Source organism: Saccostrea echinata, unplaced genomic scaffold, assembly GCF_033153115.1.
Source record: "Saccostrea echinata isolate AGI-Se365-2 ecotype Australia unplaced genomic scaffold, CSIRO_AGI_Sech_v1 ptg000084l, whole genome shotgun sequence".
Classification (NCBI taxonomy): Eukaryota; Metazoa; Mollusca; class Bivalvia; order Ostreida; family Ostreidae; genus Saccostrea; species Saccostrea echinata.
This window is the reverse complement of record NW_026889833.1, coordinates 1,333,597-1,357,559: the sequence shown is the minus strand read 5'-3', so window position 1 is coordinate 1,357,559 and position 23,963 is coordinate 1,333,597. Positions and strand designations below refer to the sequence as shown.

Sequence of the window (23,963 nt, the reverse complement as noted above, 5' to 3'; positions counted from 1 at the left end):
GTAATTGATTTAAATTGTGTAATTTACAGGAAAATCCTATCTTTATATAAAGTAATAAAATAAATAGAAAGTTCTCTTTAATGTTAGGTAATCTGAACTCATAAAGATACGCCATATATGACTTTAATCAGTGTGAATGTGTATTTATCATTTGAAATAAATTATGAGTTATTTTTTTTTACTTTTAATTACCTTTCACTTTGTATTCCTGTTTTCTATGGCTGTAAATACTTGCGAGATAATGTAAGTAAATATTTCATGGCATATAATATAAATATCTTCGATTAAATATCCTTTGTAAGAATATGATTAAATTCAAAAGAAATGAATTAGGGAAACCAAGTTGCTGCTACAACCATTATTACGCCAATAACACGTGCAAAGGTAGGTCATATCAAATGCATATTTTCTTTGTTATGACAAAATAATTAAAAAAAAAAGTCTCGTGAATAAGCTTACTTGTATCCTCTTTTACTTATAAGTTTTGACAATTGGAAGGGGAGGGATGTTTCACTTTGACAATAATCGCAACCTTTAAACTAATATCATTCCAGTGTGTCCATCTGGATATTGGGGATATAATTGCTCTAGTTAATGCATCAATAAGATGTATGGATATCTGTGCCTTTCAGAATGCTCATGTTCTCCGATAGACTGTAATCATGTCAGCGATTGTCTACAAACAACAGGTGAACATTTTACTTATATCCTGATGGTACACATATATGATGAATATTAAATAAACTTAATTCAAACAAGCTGGTTAAGATTGAAAGAGGATCATTTTGGGTACCTCAATTTTTCATGATCTTTTTTTTTTAACAAATGTACACACGATATGATGTCTGTTGGAGGAAATTCAATTTAATAACAGTACACACAAAAAACAAATATAGCCATTCACTATTCTCTTAAGAAGATTTTATTTAGGATTCTTTATACAAAATCTAAAATTTCTGATCACCTGAGCTTTTAATGATCAGTTGTAACTTTACAGTTTTTCGACTTTTTCTCAAGAATCAAATGACAAATTTCAACCATATTATATATAGAGCATACCATATTATATATAGAGCATAACTTGGTGAAGGGTGTTCATAGCTGACAATACGGAAACCCTAGTCTTAGCATTAGGCTCGTGCCATAAGGAGATTTTATGCACACATTTACATATAGCAATACATGGTTCGAACTTTGTAAAAAAATCTTTTTTTATAATAGAACCACAGTTATCAATATATTTATCTATTACCATCTCCTAGCATCTACCTTGGAGCTAAGTGGAACGACAATAGAGAGTAAAAAAAAAAAAACGTTAAAGATTATACTGAAATAGAATGGAAAAATTCTTATGAAGACTAGGGGGGCATTTATATTGAGATACGGATATTCATATTTTTTTCAAGAGCATTATTAATAATATCAAAATGCAATCATTCGTTTTTAAGGCAGAATCAAAATTTTTTAAACTGTGTCCCAGGGGGCTAGAATGGGAAGCCAGAAATTTTAAATGGTACTTTTAAAAAAATCGTTTTGTTCCTTTACGACCAGTTTGGCCACAGTTAATCTTATTTATATGCAAGCATCATCTTGTTCAAATTCAAAATTGCCCCAATCATAGCCGCTGGGGAGTGTGGTATAGCTAACTGAGGGAGCAACATTTTAAACATAGCAATATATGTATAGGCGGAAATGGTTATAGGATAATCTTTTTCGAAAACTTTTGAAACAACTAGTCTCATAAATATGAAAGCATTCCAGTATAGTGCTGATTCATTTTTTCCCAAATCATGGCCTTCAGACTTCAAGGGAATCAAAAATTTAATGAAATTAAATTTTGAGAAATCTTTGAAAAACCTTTTCTCAAACTAATTATGTAATATACAAGGAGAAAAAAAATTTAAGCTGCAGAAGAGAAAAGTCGTTTCACACTCTGCACGAGTTATGCATACTAGAAATTAAGCTAGAATGACACATTAAAGTTTTTTATAATCTGAGGAACTGAAGGAGACAATTAGACATGGTAAGGTTGCATAATAAGATATGCTAGTGTGAATTACAGTTGTAAAATTAGAAATTGGCAAGGTGACATTGATAAAATATGGTATGAATTACAGTTGTAATTATCATCATTCCTATTCGATTATTGTCTGCAACACGAGTAAGAAAACACGGTAAAGTACTGAAAAATATTCCGTTGATTTCATCATATTTGTATATAATTATGATAGTAATGGTTCACAACTAAGAGTTTATTAAGAAGCTCAAATGCAACTTGATAACATTTGCACTATTTTAGTGCGCTACATGTGAATAATGGATTAGCATACAAATCTGGTGGATTTCAAATATTTTTGTTCTCTGTTCTCTAATTAATATTTTAAAATAATTTCGTTCTGGTTTTCATACGCCATTTGATTGGATAGAAAATTGTTTTTAACATATAACCTCTGTTTCCTACGTCACAATGACTTTCGTCAAAACGCTTTATGTTCCAATTAAAATTTTAAATATTTAAAGGCCTTTAAAGAGAAAATTGTCTTATTTTTTACACTTTATGATAGAAAATTAAATTATAAGGAATAAATTTAATAGCTAGCCAAGTGATACTTTTATAACCTTGTTTGGAACATTTAGCGCTTTTTTTTTTTTATAAACTGCGAACATGTTTAATAAGCGTAGACTGTCTACGATGGCCGATATGAGCCGTCAATATTACAAGTAAGAGTAACTCTATTATGTACGCAGAATTAATTGACTTTAGCAGTAATACTTGTATCATTTTGTACATGTACATCTTTGTCAATGACAAAACGCTTGTACTTGTAATATGAATTTGTACATGTACAAATCTTGAGACAAAATACATTTGAAACTACTTAACATTCCTCAGATTTATTGGGGGAGATTATCTGTAAACTAAAACAGGGACTAAAACCAAACATGTGTGTCTGGTTTTCTTCTCTTTTCTTCTTTTCTCCCCCACCTTTTTTGTTGTTGGTAAATAAATGCTGTATTCCTAATTTTTAATAATCATAAAACGCAGCGAGATTATTTTTACTTTCACATACGTCGTCTGAGACCTCAACATTCAAATTTTTCCATCAAAGGATACTTTGTTAGTGTCTTTATTCAGATTCCTCTTGTTTTGGTTTGATTTTAATTTCCTTATTGACAACGCAATATTAAAATTTATTCGTAGGTCCTAAGATACTGGTTTAAGATTCCAGAGACACTGAAGCTGCATCTCTAGTATTTCCCTTCCCTTCCCTTCAGATGAAAGATTGTCGCTCGATGATCTGCGTAATTAAGAACTCTGTTTATTTTTCATTCTACTCTTTCCCTTGTTCCATTAATATTTTTTCTCCTTTATTTTTTTTCATTGGAACAAGGAAAATAATAGAATGGGGAAATGAATAAACTTCTTACTTAAAGATTCAGCTTCATTTTCTCTGGAATCTTTAACTAGTATTTGAGACCTAAGAATGAATTTCTATATTGCGTTGTCGTGAAAGAAGTTAAAATCAAACGAAAACAAGGTATCTGAATAAAGACATTTACAAAATATTCTTTGATGAAAAATTCTGAGAGTCATGATCTCATACGACGCATGTAAAAGTACAAACAGTCTTGCTTTTTTTAATATCATTAAAAGTAAGCATTTATTTAATAACCCCCCCCCCAAAAAAAAAAAAACAAAACAAAACAAAACAAAACAAAACAAACAAACAAACAAACAAAAAAACAACAACAACAACAAAAAACAAAAAAAAAACCCAAAAACACACGTGTTTTGTTTTAAACCCTTTCTAAGTTTACAGATAACTTGTAATTTGACGGCTCATATCGGCCATCGTAGACTGCCCCATCCTTGGTTACAGAGTTTAACTTAGATAGCTTATAAATTCACTCCTTAAACAATGAGGACAGTAAAGAGGGTATCACATTTTGAAGTAAAATCCGTAAACTAAACTGAAATGTCTTAAAATTGCATATCCTAGCTTCTATCATTGCAGAAAGTAAAGGATATTCTCCATTGAAATATCACATATGCTGTCATTTTTTCTGTCTTTCTCTTAGGTCCTTCGAGAACCATAATATATGATAAATCACAATATCCCCGGAATATGACAGTTTATAGCACATTAAAAGCTGTTACACCGGAAAACTTCATAAACTATCAATCATCTTATAGAGAAAATGTAATTTCAGTCGGGATAATTAATAATTATTTTACTGGCCATTGTATATGGGAAACAAAGCTTTTAAACATTACTTTAGTATAATAGAGCATCATAATAATATCCGTGATGATGTTTATGTCGAGATACCCAACATTGACAATGAAGTCAGCTAGGTGTGAATCAGGTTGGATAATGCTTGTTGTAAACTTTTTTTGACATAAAAATTCTACTTGTAATTTTTATTTGACATAAACATTCTGTATATTTTTGGTATATATATATATATATATATATATATATATATATATATATATATATATATATATATATATATATATATATATATATATATATATATATATATATATATACATATACATATATATATATACATATATATATATATATATATATATATATATATATATATATATATATATATATATATACATATATATATATATATATATATATATATATATATATATATATATATATATATATATATATATATATATATATATATATATATATATATATATATATATATATATATATATATATATATATATATATATATATATATATATATATATATATATATATATATATATATATATAATTTATTTATAAATATATATAAATATAAATATACCAGTGTATAGAAATACTTCTAGAAAAAATGAAAAACTCAAAGAAATAAAGAAAATATTTCTGAAAATAAACAGCTGAAAAAAGGTTTCATTTTGTTTATTTAACTTTATGTTGATGGAAAGTTTAATGCGCATGTATCTTGAAAGCACCAACGAAAGATATATCATAGGTTTATAAGCACTTATTGTAGACTATGTTTAAAGATACCAAGTGATCAATATTGCCGTCCTTGGATTGATAAAGCTTATTTGGTCGTTATGCAACTACGAAAGGGATACTTAGATATATGACATATTTTTTGGTGTAAAGAATCAAAGATATTGCTGACACCATCGGTTTAATGATACAAATTCGTTAAACCCCTGATCCTGAAATTTTTTTGCAAGCATATGCAATTATTATCACATGTTAACTCCTTTATACGAGGGGTTATCAAAAAGTTCGTGGACTAGCGCCATAAAATTAAAACCGTTATATGTACATCAATGAATTTTTAAACATTTAATAAGCATCATCTTTTCTATCTGTAAAATAAACTATAAATCGTAAGTTTTATTTTTTTAGTGAATCGTAACTGTTTTTGTAAGTAATGGTATGTCCAGGCGGCGCAACCCCGAAAAGAACGTATTTTCTACCTGAGTGTAACTGGGAAAACTCTCCTTATATGAGCATTTGGCATCCGAAAATCACATTAATTCACTCATCTGATATGACACAATTTTTTCGTAAGAGTTGCAAGTTTTACCTCATTCTGTACATTCAATGAAATTTTATCGTAAATTTTATTTTGAATGTCCAAACAATAAAGGGTTTAAAATGACCTCGAAAGGGGGTAGGGTGTCATTTTACAACATTCTATAAAGCCTCAGCCCCTGGAAAACCTGGCATAGCCTCAGAAAATGTTTAAACAAGCTACAGAGAAATACAATTTACCCAAAGTACTTGTTTTTAAATACCAAAAGAAATTCAGCAAGAAAAGAGACACACGGTTAATATCGATTTGTAGTCAGGGTGTCCAAAGTAAGTCATGTCGAAAAGTGACGTTGATCTTTGGTTGACATTGAACTCCGACAAGAAAATTATGCTGGCAAAATCAAGCGAGGATCTTTTCCTACATGTATGTATAGATTTAATATTTACAATATTGATGCATTGAAATCAAGAGTTCATAACATTGTAAAGTCATATAAACAAGAGGGATTTAGAATTTTACTTTTCTCCAGAGAATCTCATCAAGATAAGTGTATTGAGGCAGAAAGAGCGTGCATTGAGAAACAATGACGTTGCCGGACGTCATGAAACCAAACGGTGACAGCGCCGGGTGATCATATAATGCATTTTTTATTTAATGATAATTTGGCAAATAATCAACATATCAAGCTGAAATTTTCAACACTTCTTCAACTTTTGTTGTTTTATGTTCCCTATAAATTTTGTAATCAACGACTACATAGTATTAATTTTATCGCATCAGTCCACGAACTTTTTGATAACCCCTCGTACAGTGAATATCAGTCATATGATATTTTTTCATATCAACACTTGTAATGTCACAATAATTTATGCGTGAAATTGATGACGTCAAAATAAATTCAATCCTTTAATAATGAGGACTGTGAAGAAGGGTTCTCAATGTATAAATGAATTCATACTTATGAACAGTTTAAACCATTTGACATCCTTTTTGTAACACGTGATGAAAAAACTCTCCCATGGTTTTTTGTTGGATATGAATTTTATCCTTTTTTGTTGTGTATTTTCTAACCTTTCGCCAACGCTCTGTGATAGAAAACACAAAACTTGTTAAATAAAAATCGTATTCAAGCATAAATAATAGGAGCTTATATAGATGGATATGCGATATTTTGAAAGAATATTTTATCGCAGTGAGAACTTAAGTGTCTTGATGTACATAGTCCTTTTAATTTTCTAAACTGCAGTTTCAAAATACTTAAAATTAAGAAAAAATAAGTTTTGCGATTGAAGACTAATTCTATTTTCTACTTATCTTTTAATTAGATAATTAAATTTAATTATATCCTAGTTATAAGAAGTCGTATTTTTTAGGATGACAAATTGTTGATTTATCATTGAATTTAGCAGAGATCTTCACACATAATTTTTTAATTATTATCAATATATCTCGTTCCATAGTTTTTACATTAAAAAGATACAAGGGGTATGCTGGTAAATGTTAAAAAATACAAAAATCTGATTGAAAATTTATCAAACATCCTTGATTATGCTGAGAATTTAAAATAAAAGTAGCAAAAGCATTTCGCTTTAACAACGTTAGTATAACCATGCACCGATCTCGAGGGTGGGTCGGGGATAAGTAGGAAAAGTCTTACATATGGAAGTTAAGAAGTGAAGGGAAGGTCAATCTCTCCCCGAAATAATTTCCCCCATGAAATAGATTTTTCACGATTTGGAAGTTTACGCTTTTTAAAATTTAATGTTTTGATTTTATTAGCAGCAAATTTCTGGGTTGGAGTTGTTGGACTGGGATAACCCACCTAACCGCCCTCCCCCCTTTGGAAAAAAAATTCGTGGATCCGTTGCTGCTAACGCACATATCGAATACATAACCTATCGTTAATGCATGATAAACCTTCCTAAAGTGAAAGCATAGCGTATGACAGCTTTGTATAAACCATGGCTCTGGCATTCACAGAGTTCTCGAATACGCTACCAACTCGTCCAGTGTGTTCTTCAGACTTTTTCAAGTAAGCTGCAAGGTCGTAATAGAAACGATAAATAAGTTCCATAAGAAAACGATACACAAAAATTAGAAACGTTCCCAATAGGTAAAACAACTTTTGAGATACGTTCTTATAACGTGCGTGAATTTATGCCTTAGTTACATCTACCTGTTACGTAGGTCCAACATATTAGTTTTAAAAACATGAAATACTTTGGCATGCGCTAAAATTTTATGCATGCACAAAATCGTGGTGTTAATTCAGCGCACGAAAACGTTTGCCCGCTTACTTACAGTTGTAAAAGCAGACATAAAAATGCTTTCTTAATATGTACAGTGTACAAGTACGTCCAAGTATATATATCAATGATGTAAACTTTGTCAGTGTGTATTCTTAATGAGGAATAAAATGTGACAATATAAATCATGTCAAATGCATTACAACAAATCAAAAAAAGTTTAAGGATAAGAATATCTTTTTTTTTTAATTTTCATAAAGGAAATTTTACAAACAAATAATGTTTGAAGATGATTATGATTCCAACCACATTTGTCGCTTTGATTATTTACTTGACAATTTCTCTAATGTTTTCAATGACTTTTCATCAACATATACTTATTAAACATCGAAAAGGAGATACAAATCAAGTAAATTAAATTGAAAGGCAAAGAGAGATTGGTGCTCTGCTCAGCATTGTTAATGGGTACTCTGAAGAAATCAACGGAATGTGGAAGGGTATGAATATATACCTTTTTAAACTTAATTCATTTTCGTAAAGCTATTATATTATCATATGACTTTGATTTTTATTGAATGAACAAAGTATATCCCACTCTGTGTTAGCGTTTTGTCACATGATTTGACAGTCACGAGATAATTGCATATAATGTGTTTTTTGTTTGTTTGTTGCTTAACATCCCTCTCGAGAATTTTTCACTAATATGGAGACGCCACCACTTGCCGGTGGAGGGCTGCAAGTTCATACATATACTCGGGGCCTTTGGGCAGTGTCAACACCTACTGCAACACGGGACCTCGGTTTATATGGTCTCATGCGAAGGACCGGTATCCACGTCCCGCAGTGGATTCGAACCTGCGACGTAAGGATTAAGTCCTTACTTCGCAACTCTAGAGCAGACGCATTTTCACTGCGCCACGCGGGTGACGCATATAATGTGTATTTCATGGGGGTGGGTGGGTCATAAACACATTTCAATATTGCAAGGGCATATCCTAATTCAAATTAAAAATTTAAGCGATAAATTGTACCTACACATATGTTGTAGTTTCTGGTGCTTCTTTGAATAGACATATTTAAGTACAAATTTCTTCTACAAACAATCTATAGAGCTAATTAAGCCGTGTGCTGTCAAATGTCAAAACATGGATGTAAAAGGTATGAATTTCCTAAGAAGTCAAGATACACAGAGTCGTCCGTGCGTGACAAGCGCCCAAATGACAAACAGTTAGATTTGGTAAGGCAGAAAATTTACCCTATGTGCACATATACCAGGTAGTTGTACACTTTGAACTGTGAATATACGTCGAGATAAGCGGGGTAGTCGACATTACCGAGGACGACATATCCAGGTTTTTGCAAATAAGAACTACGCACGCTAACTCCCGATTCCCGCCTGCATTTTACATCCATTTAAATCAATACTAATGGCAATTTGGCCGTAAAATGCTTGTTGAATCCGAAGAAGAGTTCAATGGTAATTGACTGATATTTTGTTATATAAATAAACTCATCGTATCCTTGTGTATCCAAAATGTGCTTGGGAAATGTCATGGTTTTACTTGGGTACAAAATATTTCCTGAGAAATTCAACTTACCTACAAATTTAAGGGTATTTTCCACACAATATCGTAATCTGTATTAAAACAAAGCCAACACACATTTTTAGTTAGAGAACAACCTCTTCTTACTGATTTCCACAAAAATTCTCAGATTAATCCTCATTAATCACCTGCGCCAGACTCTTTTATACACATAAAATAAATTCTACCTCCAACTACGGGTATAAAACAGAGTACATTTCAAAAGTATATTTTTCATAAGCATTTTGAACATGCTGAATTTCAATCAAGGGTAGGTAAGCGCTGTATTTTTAAAATGTTCGGACATATAAGACTTAAAAAAAACCTTTAATGACCAGTGAATTTTGCAATAGCTATCTAGCATTTTACATGCAGTTTGAAATAAAGTGTAAAGTTCATGACACTCTCCCCGTCATAACACCTCAAGTTTGCAGTGACTTGACGTCATTTTCCATTATGACGTCATATTTTGGTAGTTCAGAGATGTGAAGGCACAGAGTGCACTGTAATATTCTACGGGAAGCCTTAACCTACCTGCGTTGTTAAAATGAATTCTGAATTAATGTTCTTAAGGGAAACTAGGAATGAATGGCTTTATTTGTCTTCTATGTTTACGGTTATTTTATCTCATTTCTTTCAAAAGAAATATACTATAATGTACATTTGTTTTTTTTATTAAGATCATGAAAACTTTAAGTACCCAAAATTATCCCCTTTCGATCTAAGCTACTTTGTTTGAAATAAAGATATTAAATATTCAACATATGTATACTATAAGCATATCAGTAAAGTACTTACCTGTTGTTTGCTGACAACCACTGATATGATTGCAGTCAGCCAGAGAACATAAGCATTCTGAAGTACATAGATCCCCATACCACTTGCCAATGCATTTATTAGAGCAGTTAGATCCCCAATATCCAGCTGGACACACTGAAATAATGTTATAGTTGTAATAATTGTCAGAATGTGTTTGTTGAATTTAACCCCTGTTAATCCCTCTCCCTTCCGAGTGACAAAACATATAAGTAAATGAAGATACAATTAAGCATATCCATGAGACTTTTTCAAAACTATTTTGGCATAATAAATATTTATTGATTGATAGATTTTATGCTGTTCGAGAATTTTTCACTCATATAGAGACGTCATACTATACGGTGAAGGGCTTCAAATTTAGACCTTTACTCGGCAACTAGGGCTATTGAGCAGTGAGGGATCTTTGTCGTGCCAACGCCTGCAGTGACGGACCTAGGTTTTTTAGTTCTCATCCAAAAGACCCGCAGCTTTCACTTCAAACTGCAATGATCTTGGCGAAGGAATAATTGCTACATAATCTTTATCGACTTCGGTCAGTCGCGGCTGTGATTGAACCCATAACCTACCGATCACGGAGCGTGTGCGCCATAATAAAGAAAATATGCAGCTGATTTGACTTACCTTTGCACGTATTATTGACGTAATAAAAATTGTAGCAGCAACTTGGTATCCCAAATTCATTTCTTCTATTTAAAAAATCGTATTCTTATTCTTACTAAAATGTCAAAGATCGAATTAAGATATTAAAATATGACATTTGATGTTTACTTACTTTATTTTGCAAGCATTTACAGCCATTGAAGACAGAAATACAACGTGAAAAGTAAAAATAAGAAAATAAATCATTTCAGATAATGAATACACATTCACATTGATTTTAAAAAAAAGTTTTATATAGGGAATGCATGAACGATAGTTATTTTTCTCTCTAGTAGACGGAAAAACTACAAATTACATAATTTCCGGTTATAGCTGTAACTTAATTTAACACGATGTAAAATAAAAAGTAAATAGCTACATTCTCACATTCCTTCTTCTTTTTTTTCAAATCATAATGAACATATTCATTTAATTAACTCCACAAAAATGAGTTTACGAAGATACGAAAAGAAAAATTAGGATCTAAGACCTGAACCAGTGATAAACCTTTTTCAACCTATCTTTGATTGTCAAACCTTTTAATTATTTTGATAATCTGTCCATTCGATTCGGGTACTCATTCATAAGTTTTCTTTTGAAATTGCAGCTTTGATGTCGTCGTAGTTTAAAATCTCAGTCACAACCAACAGCAAGTATACATGTACCTCAGTTCTTCGCCAATCAGTACAGTTTAGCATACTAGTAGTTCTACAAATATGCCATTTAAGACTTCCACAGTTTTTTCCGAGTTATGGACAATATTTTAAAAGGTTACATAACGGTATCTCTCTAATAGTTTCGGCTGCGTCGAATTAAGTCTTATGCCCTGTTCACACGGAGAGTTTAATTCGCAGTAAATTAATGCGAAGTAAAATGATGCGAATCAAACTAATGCGAATTAAATTGCGTTCACACGACAGCTAATGCGAAGTAAACTAATGCGAATTAAAATTTTATTTCTACAACAAGGCTCTTCAGTAAGGCTATTATGACGTCATTTACAAATCACGTCATTTTGTGCAGAGCAGATCTACATTAGACATAATGTGTCTGTACACATTTTAGTGATTAACATAATTTTCCTTTGTTTTCCACTCAAAAATAGCACAAGTACCTATATTTGACCATCGACATGTGACCTCTGACTTAATTCTGCCCTTACGCATGCGTCCAAATTTAATTCAAATTAGCTTCGCTTAGCGTTCACACGGAGCTAATGCGAAGTAATTTAATGCGCAGTAAACTAATTCGAATTAAACTAATTCGCATTAAATTCTCCGTGTGAACGCGGATCAAATTTACTTCGCAGTAACTTACGTTTAATTAAGAAATAAACAACAATGTTAAAAAGTTCTCTGGGAAATGAACTTGGTTGGTCACGTGATCAAATCCTGTGAAGCCCGAAGGGCTTCTCAGAAGATTTGATCACGTACCAACCAAGTTCATTTCCCAGTGAACTTTTTAACATTGTTGTTTATTACTTTTATTTACATTTGAGACGAATATTCTGAATAGAACTGCATTTATTACACGAACGGCCCGCCGTATTGCTATGTTGTGACGCGCAATGACCTAGAAGTTGTTTGGTCTTGAGAGTTCGCCTCGCTCCAACATTTGAATACTTACATTGATGTTTAGCAGTCCAGTTCAGGAAATATCTGTTCATAATGAAAAAACAATGATCGCTACTGGGAATTATCTTACTATTATTGTACGAGTTCTTTATATATAAAGTCAAAAGCGGTGCTATCGTCTTCAGTTTACATACCTTCAAAGGAATTTCGGGTTAAAAAGGTAAGCGTGATTTTAGGCTAATTAGAAACATTCTTCACACCGAAGAAAGATGTAACGATCATTTGTTGAACGAAAAAAAAATATATGTTTCAATAATTTTATCTTTTTCATCGCTTTGACGGTTCAGAAGTTCCGAAACCAGTGTCACTGTGACAGAAATATGTAGACAAGATATCGTCTCGCTGTGTGATTCGGTCACGCCATGACCTCTGACCCCCAAATAAGTTCATACAGAATTGAACATATTTTCTCTTCTATAGGTTCATCTAAGAAAAATATTTGCAAATGTAAATAATTCGAATTAAACTCTCCGTGTGAACAGGGCATTAACGTATAAAAGATCAAGTTTGTGCTGTTATCTTATGCCCTGTTCAAACGGAGAGTTTAATTCGCAGTTAATTAATGCGAAGTAAAATGATGCGAATTAAACTAATGCAAATTAATGCCCTGTTCACAAGGAGAGTTTAATTCGAATTAAACTTAAGTTACTGCGAACTAAATTTGTTCCGCGTTCACACGGAGAATTTAATGCGAATTAGTTTAATTCGAATTAGTTTACTGCGCATTAAATTACTTCGTATTAGCTTCGTGTGAACAATATGACGTGATTTGTAATGACGTCATAATAGCCTCACTGAATAGCCTTGCTGTAGAAATAAAATTATAATTCGCATTAGCTGTCGTGTAAACGCAATTTAATTCGCATTAGTTTAATTCGCATAATTTTACTTCGCATTAATTTACTGCGAATTAAACTCTACGTGTGAACAGCGCATAAATTGCGTTTACACGGCAGCTAATGCGAAGTAAACTAATGCGAATTATGATTTTATTTCTACAACAAGGCTATTCAGTGAGGCTATTATGACGTCATTTACAAATCACGTCATATTGTGCAGAGCAGATATACATTTGACATAATGTAAGTGTCTGTATGCATTTAAGTGATTAACATAATTTTCCTTTGTTTTCCACTCAAAAATAGCACAAGTACCTATATTTGACCATCGACATTTGGCCTATGACTTAATTCTGCCCTTACGCATGCGTCAAATTTAATTCGAATTAGCTTCGCTTAGCGGAGGTAATGCGAAGTAATTTAATGCGCAGTAAACTAATTCGCATTAAATTCTCTGTGTGAACGCGGATCAAATTTACTTCGCAGTAACTTACGTTTAATTCGAATTAAACTCTCCGGGTGAACAGGGCATTAGTTTATATAGCTCAAAGTTACGCTTTCCCTCTAGTTCCTCTCATTCTTTTTCTAATTGATTCTCAACATTGTCAATATATTAGGTTCTATTTCTGATTCCTAAATTGCATACAATGGGATTTTAAAAAATGGTTATATATGCTTACTTCAAGAACTTAAAATCTAAGAATTAATGAGTATTAATTGATTGGATGGAATTTTCTATACAACGTAAACATTATAATCATAGAGAAGGCCCTTCTGTAATCTTTATTTTTTAAAATTAAGATGTTATGCCATGGACGAAATTTACAGTGACTTATTTTTTTAATCGTATCAACATGACTTCCAGGTTTCTAAGGTCTCGGAAATCTTGTGAAATTTACATTTATACGAGGACTGTCCACAAAATTTGTGGGCAAACTGTAAACGTACTTTTTTCATGGGGTCACATTCCACAAAAATCGCAATTTCTGTTCAATCCAAGGGTAGATAATTATGCAGATTTCTAAGATTGCCACTGTATGCTTTAAATGTACTTTAAGTATGCTGGGACAAATTTCCGCGTAACGTAAATTAATACCACGCAGAAAAGAGTACTTCTACAGTATGCTAATTTTTGCTTTTATTAATGACACTGCCAAGTTCATGCAATGATATTTAGATATGGATCACAATTCAGAACAACACAATGCACAAACAATTACACATTTTATCAGCATATATACTGGGTATATACAAGACACATGGCCCAGTTCGATGTTTAGCCAAAGGGGGGGGGGGTTTCGATAAGGCCGTTTTTCGGCCCCTCACGAAATATCATGAAATCTTGATATTTTGTAGAAAAACTCCTTATCTTCCAAAAAATATGAAAATAATGTGTGTTGCGCATTTTCCGGTCACGTGATAATTGAAAATTTAAGTATACCCCCTTTCGTACATTTTGGGAGTAGACATCTTAATAGGGGAAAGTGGGTTTTTTAAACGTCAAAATCGTAAATGAAATAGAATAAATATGAATAAAGACATATATTAACCAATTTCAACATTTTTCTTTTTACGGAAAATGGTATTTATTTTATGCGAATGTTCTTTTAAGGTGCGATATTGTTCTGGTGTGTTAAATGTTACTTTTCTTTAAAAGAGGATGAATTTAACTTATAAAATGTTAAAATATACAGAAAGTTTTAAAATCATAATTGATCGACAGTTTATACAATTGTTTAATCAATATATAACATTTTCCAATACGAAAAATGCAAATGAAAAGATAAGTACACATAAAATATGTAAAGGTCAAAACGTTCATATACAGGTTTATGCAATACATATTCATCAATGAGCTTATACAACTACATGTTTTATAAAAATACACTTTAATATCATCAAACTTAATTTTTAATTTGAAAATTTGTTTTGAAATATAAAAAAAAAATCGGTACAATTAGAAAATAAATGCAGTGTAACATGTAATCTAATAAAACATAAATTTCAAGGGAAACGTAACCTTATGAAATGAATTTTTCTAGAAAGTGTGGATTTGAACTTTGCTAATAAGGCATGAAACTCCCAGATTTGACTACAAACAGAAGTTGTAGATGTCGTTTAAGCAAAAACGGCACTATTTTATCTGGCGGCCGCCAGATATTTCAATGGCAGTCGCTAGAAACTAATCTGGCGACCACCAGAAAATTATATGGCGGCCACCAGATAATATTTTTTTTTTACCTAGCACCTACCGGCTTCCGTATACTGCAATGTATTTGATAATATGAATAATATTAATTGCAGTCAAAATATTTAATTATGATACGTAATTATGTGAATAGCCAAATGATGGAAAAACCTATAATGCATTGAGTGTTTGCTTTTCATTATGAAACTTAGAAGTATTTGCCCACATAGATCTCGCTATGTTTTCAGCATAACTGAGGGAATCCCAGCCAGGACTTATTTCCTCTCGCTTCCCAACTCTCCATAGATACTTAAGTTGCTTCTCAAACTCTAGTCACTTTTCATTTTGAAAGTTTTAGAATTCATTAAATATGAATTGGTAGACCAGAGCCGCAGTTCGAAATACATGTGTAAACGCCAAAGATGTGTGTTTAATCCTTAATCCTGCAGAAATATGCGCCTCAACATCCAGACTTAAAACAATCCACGTTCCCTTTATCAACCACAAGGAGATATATGGGCGCTTCCCTGGCATGTTGGAGCATGGATTTCTATTTACAAGAATGTTTAGAATAACTATGCATGATAAATAACGTTAAGGAAATGACTTCTTTCAAAACTTATTTTTAGTTCATCCACTCGGAAAATGTAAAGAAAATCTAGCATCTGAACCATGCCTGGTAGTGTGTCATCCTAGATGCATCATCAGTGTAAGTTTGGTCTTGATAGGGCTTTTAGTTATATAAGAATGAGACCCGCTTCAAAATCTTTAACCCGCTCACTCATTAAGAAAATATAGGTCAGATCCAACATCATGAAGCCCGTCTGGTCAACAAGTGCTTACAGCTGCTCTGCTCCAAAAACTTAAACCTGCTTTTAAAACAATTAACTGGACATTCTTTGGCTGAAAATGCAGCATCTGAAACCTGACTGGTGACAAGGAAACACACTAGATCAGGTGACTCTGATTAATATACATGTAGGGCATAGATATACTTAAAAAATCTGCTTCAAAAACTTTTACCTGCATGGAACACCGATGCCGACGGTATTACAAAAGCTCCCCGATCTTCGTGGAGGTGAGCTAAAAATGTGGCATTAACTTTAAAAAAAAATGCTTCTTTTGGATTAGTATTTTAACAGGAACTCAGATTCAGAAACCATGTGCTTCTAATTTTAGATATGCAAATTTTATGCAATTTTCAATTTTTTGATATGAAGTGCACACGCGACACTCATCATATTTCAAGATAGTGTGCAGAGTATATCTAATTACTGAGCAAATTTAGGTGAGTGTACCTCATGCACTTCATATTCTAAACATCGATTTATAAATGCCACCCTCTTATATTTATCCATAAGCCTAATGTTAACGCATCTGAGGGTACATCTAATTATGTGTCAGTTGCGGTGTGAATTCATCTCATATTAACTTTTGAAATATAAATAACAAAAGTTAACATATTTATCTTATTTATATTTATTATATTTATCGAAACTCCCCCTTTTTAATATATCCATGATTTGCGTTAAATAAAATGGTTTTCCAACTTCTTGCAACATTTACATTGACCACAATGCCAAGTGTGTGCGATGATACTAGTATTTGATTTATTCTAACATATACCATGATGAGTTAATATGTAAAAACCATGTCAATACACAATGTTTTACAAATGTTATCAGCATAAATACTTTACATGTAAAAGACACTTAGCCAGAATCATTATAATGTCATAATTATATAAATACGTGATTTCGTATTTTCAACAAAGACGGTATAGTCTTCAATGTCTATCAAAGTCTCCTAAAGGTAGTACAAAATTTCTGGAAAAAACCTTTATATTATTTGTAAAACAATGAACTAGAAATGTATTGCTTTGATACCTTTTACGCTAACACAAGAAAATTAATATATGTTCCATGGTCTAAATAGTGACAGTTGTACCATTTTCGCATGAAAATCGATTTTGAACCTCCAGTTATGAACAATCCGTTTAAACATGTATTGACAAAAAGAGACTTGAATTTTCATCTATTAAAACTGGCAAATCATCTGACAATTTACAATTTACCTGAACGACAAGCATTAAAAGGGCTAAAGGGTCATAGACACATCATTATCAAAAAAGCTGACAAAACAAGACGTGTATACGTTTTACTATGAAGATAAACGTCAGCTAAATAGCAAATACTACTGTAAAATTACTAATCCCAAGCTAAATCACCTCAAAGAATGTACACACAAAGATTGTCTGAGAGGAATGCTAAGAATGTACTGGACAACATTACTTATTACTTTCTACGGAAATAAAAAAAATATAAGGGCATGGAGATTATATTTGCTATCTAAATAACACAAGCTCAATATTGAGAATTTTAATGAGAATAAAAGAAATAGTAGCTGCAATTCATTAATCATCCCACTAGGTCGACCTAATCTCATACACAGGTTCCGAACACATAATTCAGTATTTTGACTCCTATATTGGTATTTTTTTGTGAAAAGAGCCACTGTTTGTAATTCAGTAGACTTTTGAGGTACGTATTCAAGACAGGTGCAGAACGCGTGTTTAAATGAACATACAGATGAAAACGCGAAGTTCAAGAAAAATAAAAAAGTCATAAGATTTCTTTTTTACAAATCAAACCAGAATTTTGCTTTCCTACTCTCTCTCTCTCTCTCTCTCTCTCTCTCTCTATATATATATATATATATATATGAGTGGCATGTCAGAAGCTAGGAGTGAATCAGATCTAGTTAGTTCAGAAAAAACGTCACTCTAAATAGCCTCAGTAAATTTTATTCTCCTCGTGTTGAAATCAGACAAGCATTTTTATTTTATTTGTACATATTTCTTTTAACATTTACAACATAAAACCAGAAAAAGAACACCATTTAGAGTTAATAGATGCTGTACTGTAAAAGGAATCAATCCAAGCTTTATCCCCAGCTGCCATTCTCACAACAGCCATTTCACTGCATGTCATATCGATACCATGTCCGTTATTATGACATGGGTTGTATGCCCTTCGTTTTCCGTTCACGACTAAAGAGGTGTAGGCTATTTTGTTTGTGTCAGTAAATATTTTCCAACCAAAGATGTACACACCTGCCTTCGGGGCAATGAAAACTCCTTTAACAGAGTTGTAACCTCCTCCTAAATTCAGATCTACTTCTCCAAACATGACGGTTTTCCCTTGACTTACTGTATGAATATTTGCTATGCCTTTAGTCTGGAATGCTATAATCATGTTTCCTAAAAAGAAATATTGGAGAACCCGCTTAATAAATTATTCCCCCTCAGATTTAAGTGTGAATTTCCGTGACCCCCTTCCTTAAATAAACTTTACGTTGCTATTGGTTTAAATTGTCTGGTGCTCATATCACACAACGACTCTCCAGAAAATAAGTCACATATCAGATTTGTTACTGACTGTCTACCGAAATATATCGGGTTGAACAACCTCATAGACGGCTCGGCTCCGCACCGCCATTACATTGATCAACGCGATATATATCGGTAAACAGTCAGTAACAAACCTAATAAGTAATAATGTTGAATACATATAAGTAATACGTATGTTTAATTTAATGATCTAAATGGTTGTGCCTTACTTTTGTTATGATTATTTTTGCAGTTCTCTTTCACATAGCCAACAGCCACACATGTTTTAGCGACATTGTCATAGTCATCTCTGAATGACTTCAGACTGGGTCGGGGTGACACTTTCTCAGTAGCAATGCTGCCTAACATTGCACATAATCCAAAAACAGAAACTAGGAGACACATTCTGTAAAAAAAAAAAAAGATGAAAAACAAGGAGTCATGCCAGAAACCATATTTTTACACGAGAACACTTTTAGCCCTAAAAAAATTCTTTATCGAAGAAAGTTAATGAGAAAGGTATTCATACGAAATAGAAGTTCTCGAACTTGTAAATTAAATATATCTCTTCAAATAAAAATAATATTCAGGATGCAATATGTTGATTAAATCAGATGTAGTACCTGTGCAATTCGTGTATTTATTTCGGGGTTTTTTTCTTAGATTGGTATTCAAATTATTCAAAAGCATCAGAATGAATTGATTTTTTTTTTTTCAAAAAGGATTTCTATTGTTTGTCAATAAAACAAAAATCATCGTTCTTACCTTTTTTCAGAGACACAAAGTCTAGCAGTTATGCACAAGTAGCATATATCCTATGGTTCTCTTCATTATTACCTTTTATAAGGCATACCTTTCGTGATAACAAACCATTTGGTAACATATTTGAATAGTATCATTTGATACCATACATTAATGAAAATATATTATGTGAACATTGGCAATGCAAGAAAATATATAATTACAAAAGAAGAAATTTGAATGGACATAGTTTTATAGTGTTATTTGGCAGAAAAGTTTTTGGATTAACTTTTTTATACTGTATCATGTTCAGAGATCTATCTCAGGAGCTTGATCTGCCTGGTAATATATCTTTAAGAAAGTGATGTACTCATAACTTTTATTGACTCAAGTAAAGGAAATCTAATAACTTACATACTGCTAATCATTTACGTACAAACCCCTTTTCTGATTTGATCCAGAGATTTATATCCAATTTTTCTAACATATATCCTAAACAAATCACTGTCTACTAAAAACCAATACCGGTACTATCAAACATATATGTTTGCATTATTCTTCTAAAGACTGATTTATTAGTGATTTTACATTTCTCATTGGTTTGTTGAAATTAAAAAAAAAACAACTATAGTGATCCCTTTGTTTCAATTCTAAAACACAAATCTCTATTCGACATTGCTTAGTCTCTTATGCTGGAGTTCTCCGTGGAGTAATATGAATTCGGCTTAAAGAAGTGAAGAGTATATCTGATTCAGTTATTATATCGATTGCTGAAATGATTAAGCCATGCAACTCTCGTATTTATGATTTATGGACTATTTAATACACAGCAGTAGTCATGCAAACAAACAACAATTTTTTAAATTAAAAAAAGAAAAGAAATTGCAATTCTATACCATTACGTATGTCCTTTTTATCTTTAAAAGAAATGGTCATATATGCTGTCTTAAAACTTGTGTTTCGTGTTAAACATGTTAAAAATGCTTACAAATTTCTACACTGATCTTGATCATGTTACCTAGACATGATGCTATATCCTCGATGGTAAAAAATTAAACTTTCTTCGATGACTGTTACTTTAATTTCTTATATTGTTAAATTGATTGGTTGTTTGATTTTTTTTGTCGGTTTGTTGTGTTATTTTTATCTGATCGATTTTTTCTCTGCTTTATTTTTTATTTTAAACTTGCGTACATTTCATGAATTGTATGCTGATTTATATCATATTATTATCAAAGATCGATTTCACGCTACTAACGATCAAAATTTTGCATTTCATAAAATTTACTAGCATATGTTAATACTATTTTTCGTGTTAAAAACCAAAGACTAAAATTTTGCATGAACCTGTGGCCTATATTGCTTATTTCATAAAAAAAAATAACATTAATTTATATTTATGTATTTCTAAAAACTTTCCTTTTTTAATCAAAAAATATCATTAGTTTTTGCTACCAATTATCTCCAAAAATATTTTAAAAATTCATTTTGCTTTCCCTTGTTTTATGGTGCTATTTCTTGGAAACTTTAAACTAGAACAATAGGAAGGAAGGTGTGCCTAGAAACATTTTTTTCTTACGGCAATAAAATATAGTATATTGTCTCAATGTTTGCAAGACACATAAAGCTTTTCAACACATTTGAATGAACAAAATCAATTTTTTCATGAAAACAGTTAAAGCTAGCAATGTTTTTTTTCTTTACAACAACAAAATTGTGACATATATTTAATATTCCTTTGCATAGATACAAATAAGAACTCTTAGTACAGCTTTTCCAGCGGTGATCATAATGTACCTTTAAACACAGTCTGCATGTGTATACTAACTTACGTTCACCAGCCATTACCATATCTAGTTGATTTAATCCTCAGTGTGAGGTATTTCTGTATAAACATCATCGGTGATGTCATTATGTTTTTCTTTCGTACTTGTAATATTTCAGAACTTTGTAAATTTCATATATAATGATAAGAAAAAGAATACTTGAAATCAATGTTCATGAATGAAATTACAATCATCTTATGCTTCTATAAAATGTTATACTTTTCAAACTTTTCCCTTGTTTAAGTTTTTCATGTACTGAAACCCGGTACTTCTGAGATTCTGATGATTTCTCATAACTTGTTTTTTCAAAACATCTAAAAATAGACAAAAATGAAATTGTCAGCATCTTTTATTTTTTACTAAAATACATACCTTGAGTATATTTCCTTCTAGGATAATTATTCATATATTTACTTAAAATAAATTGCTAACGCAACACTCAATATTCTCATTTGCTAATTGAGCATTTGCATTATCGACTCTTGCATATTTAATATGCCTTTTTGCCCAATGTAGTCGAATTGGCAAATGTCTTGTAGTCATGACAAGACCCTCAAATGACCTTCTTGCCCGAAACTATTTTCCCAAAATCCACTGCGCACCGTTTTTGCCCTGGTATGAAGTTGGTGGTTGCCAGTGGTGGTCAGTGATCTAGCAGCAGAAGCGGTGTCCGAGTCAAAATCAAATGATACATGACGATTTGTATATCATACCACCTTGTAGCTATCCACTGCTTTGGAGTTCATACCTCGTCCCCCACACTTCCGGTTACCCCAGTTCTGTGGACCAATCTTGTAATTGCCATGTGGTCACAACTGAATGCTGTTGTCATATAAAAAAAACATCCGTATGTTTATTATCCTATTTGCAACATTTTTCATTAGAAGAAAAAAAAATCTTAAAATCGTTACAAATTTTACAAACCTTTTAAATGCCAAAACCATACAGACTGCTTTAGCTCGCTCTTCTCAGGACGACCGCCGCGCATGTTTTTAATTTTGTAGAATAAAAATGAATCTTCCTCAAACCGTTAGCATAATTTTCATGTTTTCTATGAAGTAGTTGGGCTTCAGTTATCATTGTATTTATTTATCAGGTAAGACACTTAAATAACTAACTTTTATTAGTAGTACATTTTTAAAAATATAAATACATCAGGTCAAGCGACTTTTGAAAAGTTAAATACAAATATTCCTCGGTGGTGCATTAGAAATTTTCTCTAGTGTGTATATATTCTGTAAAATCACTAATTTTCGTTAGGAGCTATTTCTGTTGTTTTTGTGAAATAGAGAGACCCACGAATTTGTGTCCTCCACGAAATGTAAAATTTCAAATGCTTAACAATTCAACAATTCTTGAACGAAGAAATCATATCCTAACTAACCAATATTTTTCCTCCAACCTCGAAAACATGTGATTGTACACTATATATAATTTTTTGCAGAAAGTATTGTACGGCTATTCAATTTGAAAGCCATTAACCAATTTCATTTGTATAACCATTTCTTTGAAGCATCTAATTTTAAAATTCATTCAATTTTCTTAACTGTTCTCTTCATATTGTATGAAATACTTTACAAAAGGTGGTCATATGCTGGTTATACATAGACAACGCCAAATTGTTTAACCGTGTCTTCATTTTTCTATGCCTTATTTGAATTGCGCTGTTTCTATGTTAATCACAACCATATGTAGATTTGTACACATATGTTTTGAACATTATAATGATACTATCAAATTGGTCAGAAGTCTTCTTGTCAGTTTCACCTTTTATAAAGTGTGCCCCGGTCTTGAAGGCAGTTGATACATACATTGGTGTTGACAAATCATTCAATATATCTGGATGAAACAAAAATATTTTGTTAATTTCATTCAGCTATGAAATTTGTTAGCATATTCACTAGCAACAGGAATGTAGTACAATACAAATCCCTATATAATATAAATATATAATATAACAAAGTTAGATTCAATGTTGTTCTTTTACAGTATATTAATGTCAAAAATTCTTTTCAAATTTAAATTAAATAGAATAATGATCTAAAAAATTGCTAAATCAGTGGAGAAAACCAGCTGTTAAAACAAGAGATAAATGGACAACAATGCTTATCTGTGTCACAGACCCTGCAGCCTTTTTTGAACAGTTTTTTCAGATTTTTTTTCTACATAGTTTAAGTCATTTGGACCATGACTCAAAATATTAATCTGCAGTACATTCGGATGTTGAATTTTTATGAGGCTATGTTAAGGTTGTCCAAAGGCTTAATATGTATTAGAAATATAATCTATTATTTCCAGGTGGGTTTTGATTTCAGTTTGTAAACTATGAATACATGTACATCCAATTCGCAAAGAGAGTTTTAGCAGGTATTGAAATAAAGCATTTGAGGTGTTAGATGACTCTGTTGATCATGTGATGGACACATAATTTTTCCTAAATGATGCACAAAAATGGCATCGGCACAAGTGTTAAACAAAATCTTTGTAAACTTTTTATTACATAAGTCAATTAATCGTATTATATTGTA

The 23,963-nt window shown here is 31.7% G+C and overlaps 1 protein-coding gene across 1 annotated transcript; it reads right to left on the bottom strand.

Annotated features, from left to right (window-relative positions):
- Window positions 1-18,347: 18,347 nt before the first annotated feature.
- LOC133176918 (uncharacterized) lies at window positions 18,348-22,423 on the bottom strand. Its single transcript, XM_061311977.1, has 5 exons — window positions 22,360-22,423; window positions 22,184-22,257; window positions 21,808-21,824; window positions 19,099-19,274; window positions 18,348-18,739 (listed from the first exon to the last, which is right to left on the bottom strand). The coding sequence occupies exons 1-5, from the start codon at window positions 22,421-22,423 to the stop codon at window positions 18,348-18,350; spliced, it is 723 nt and encodes a 240-aa protein (XP_061167961.1).
- Between the last annotated feature and the right edge of the window lie 1,540 nt (window positions 22,424-23,963).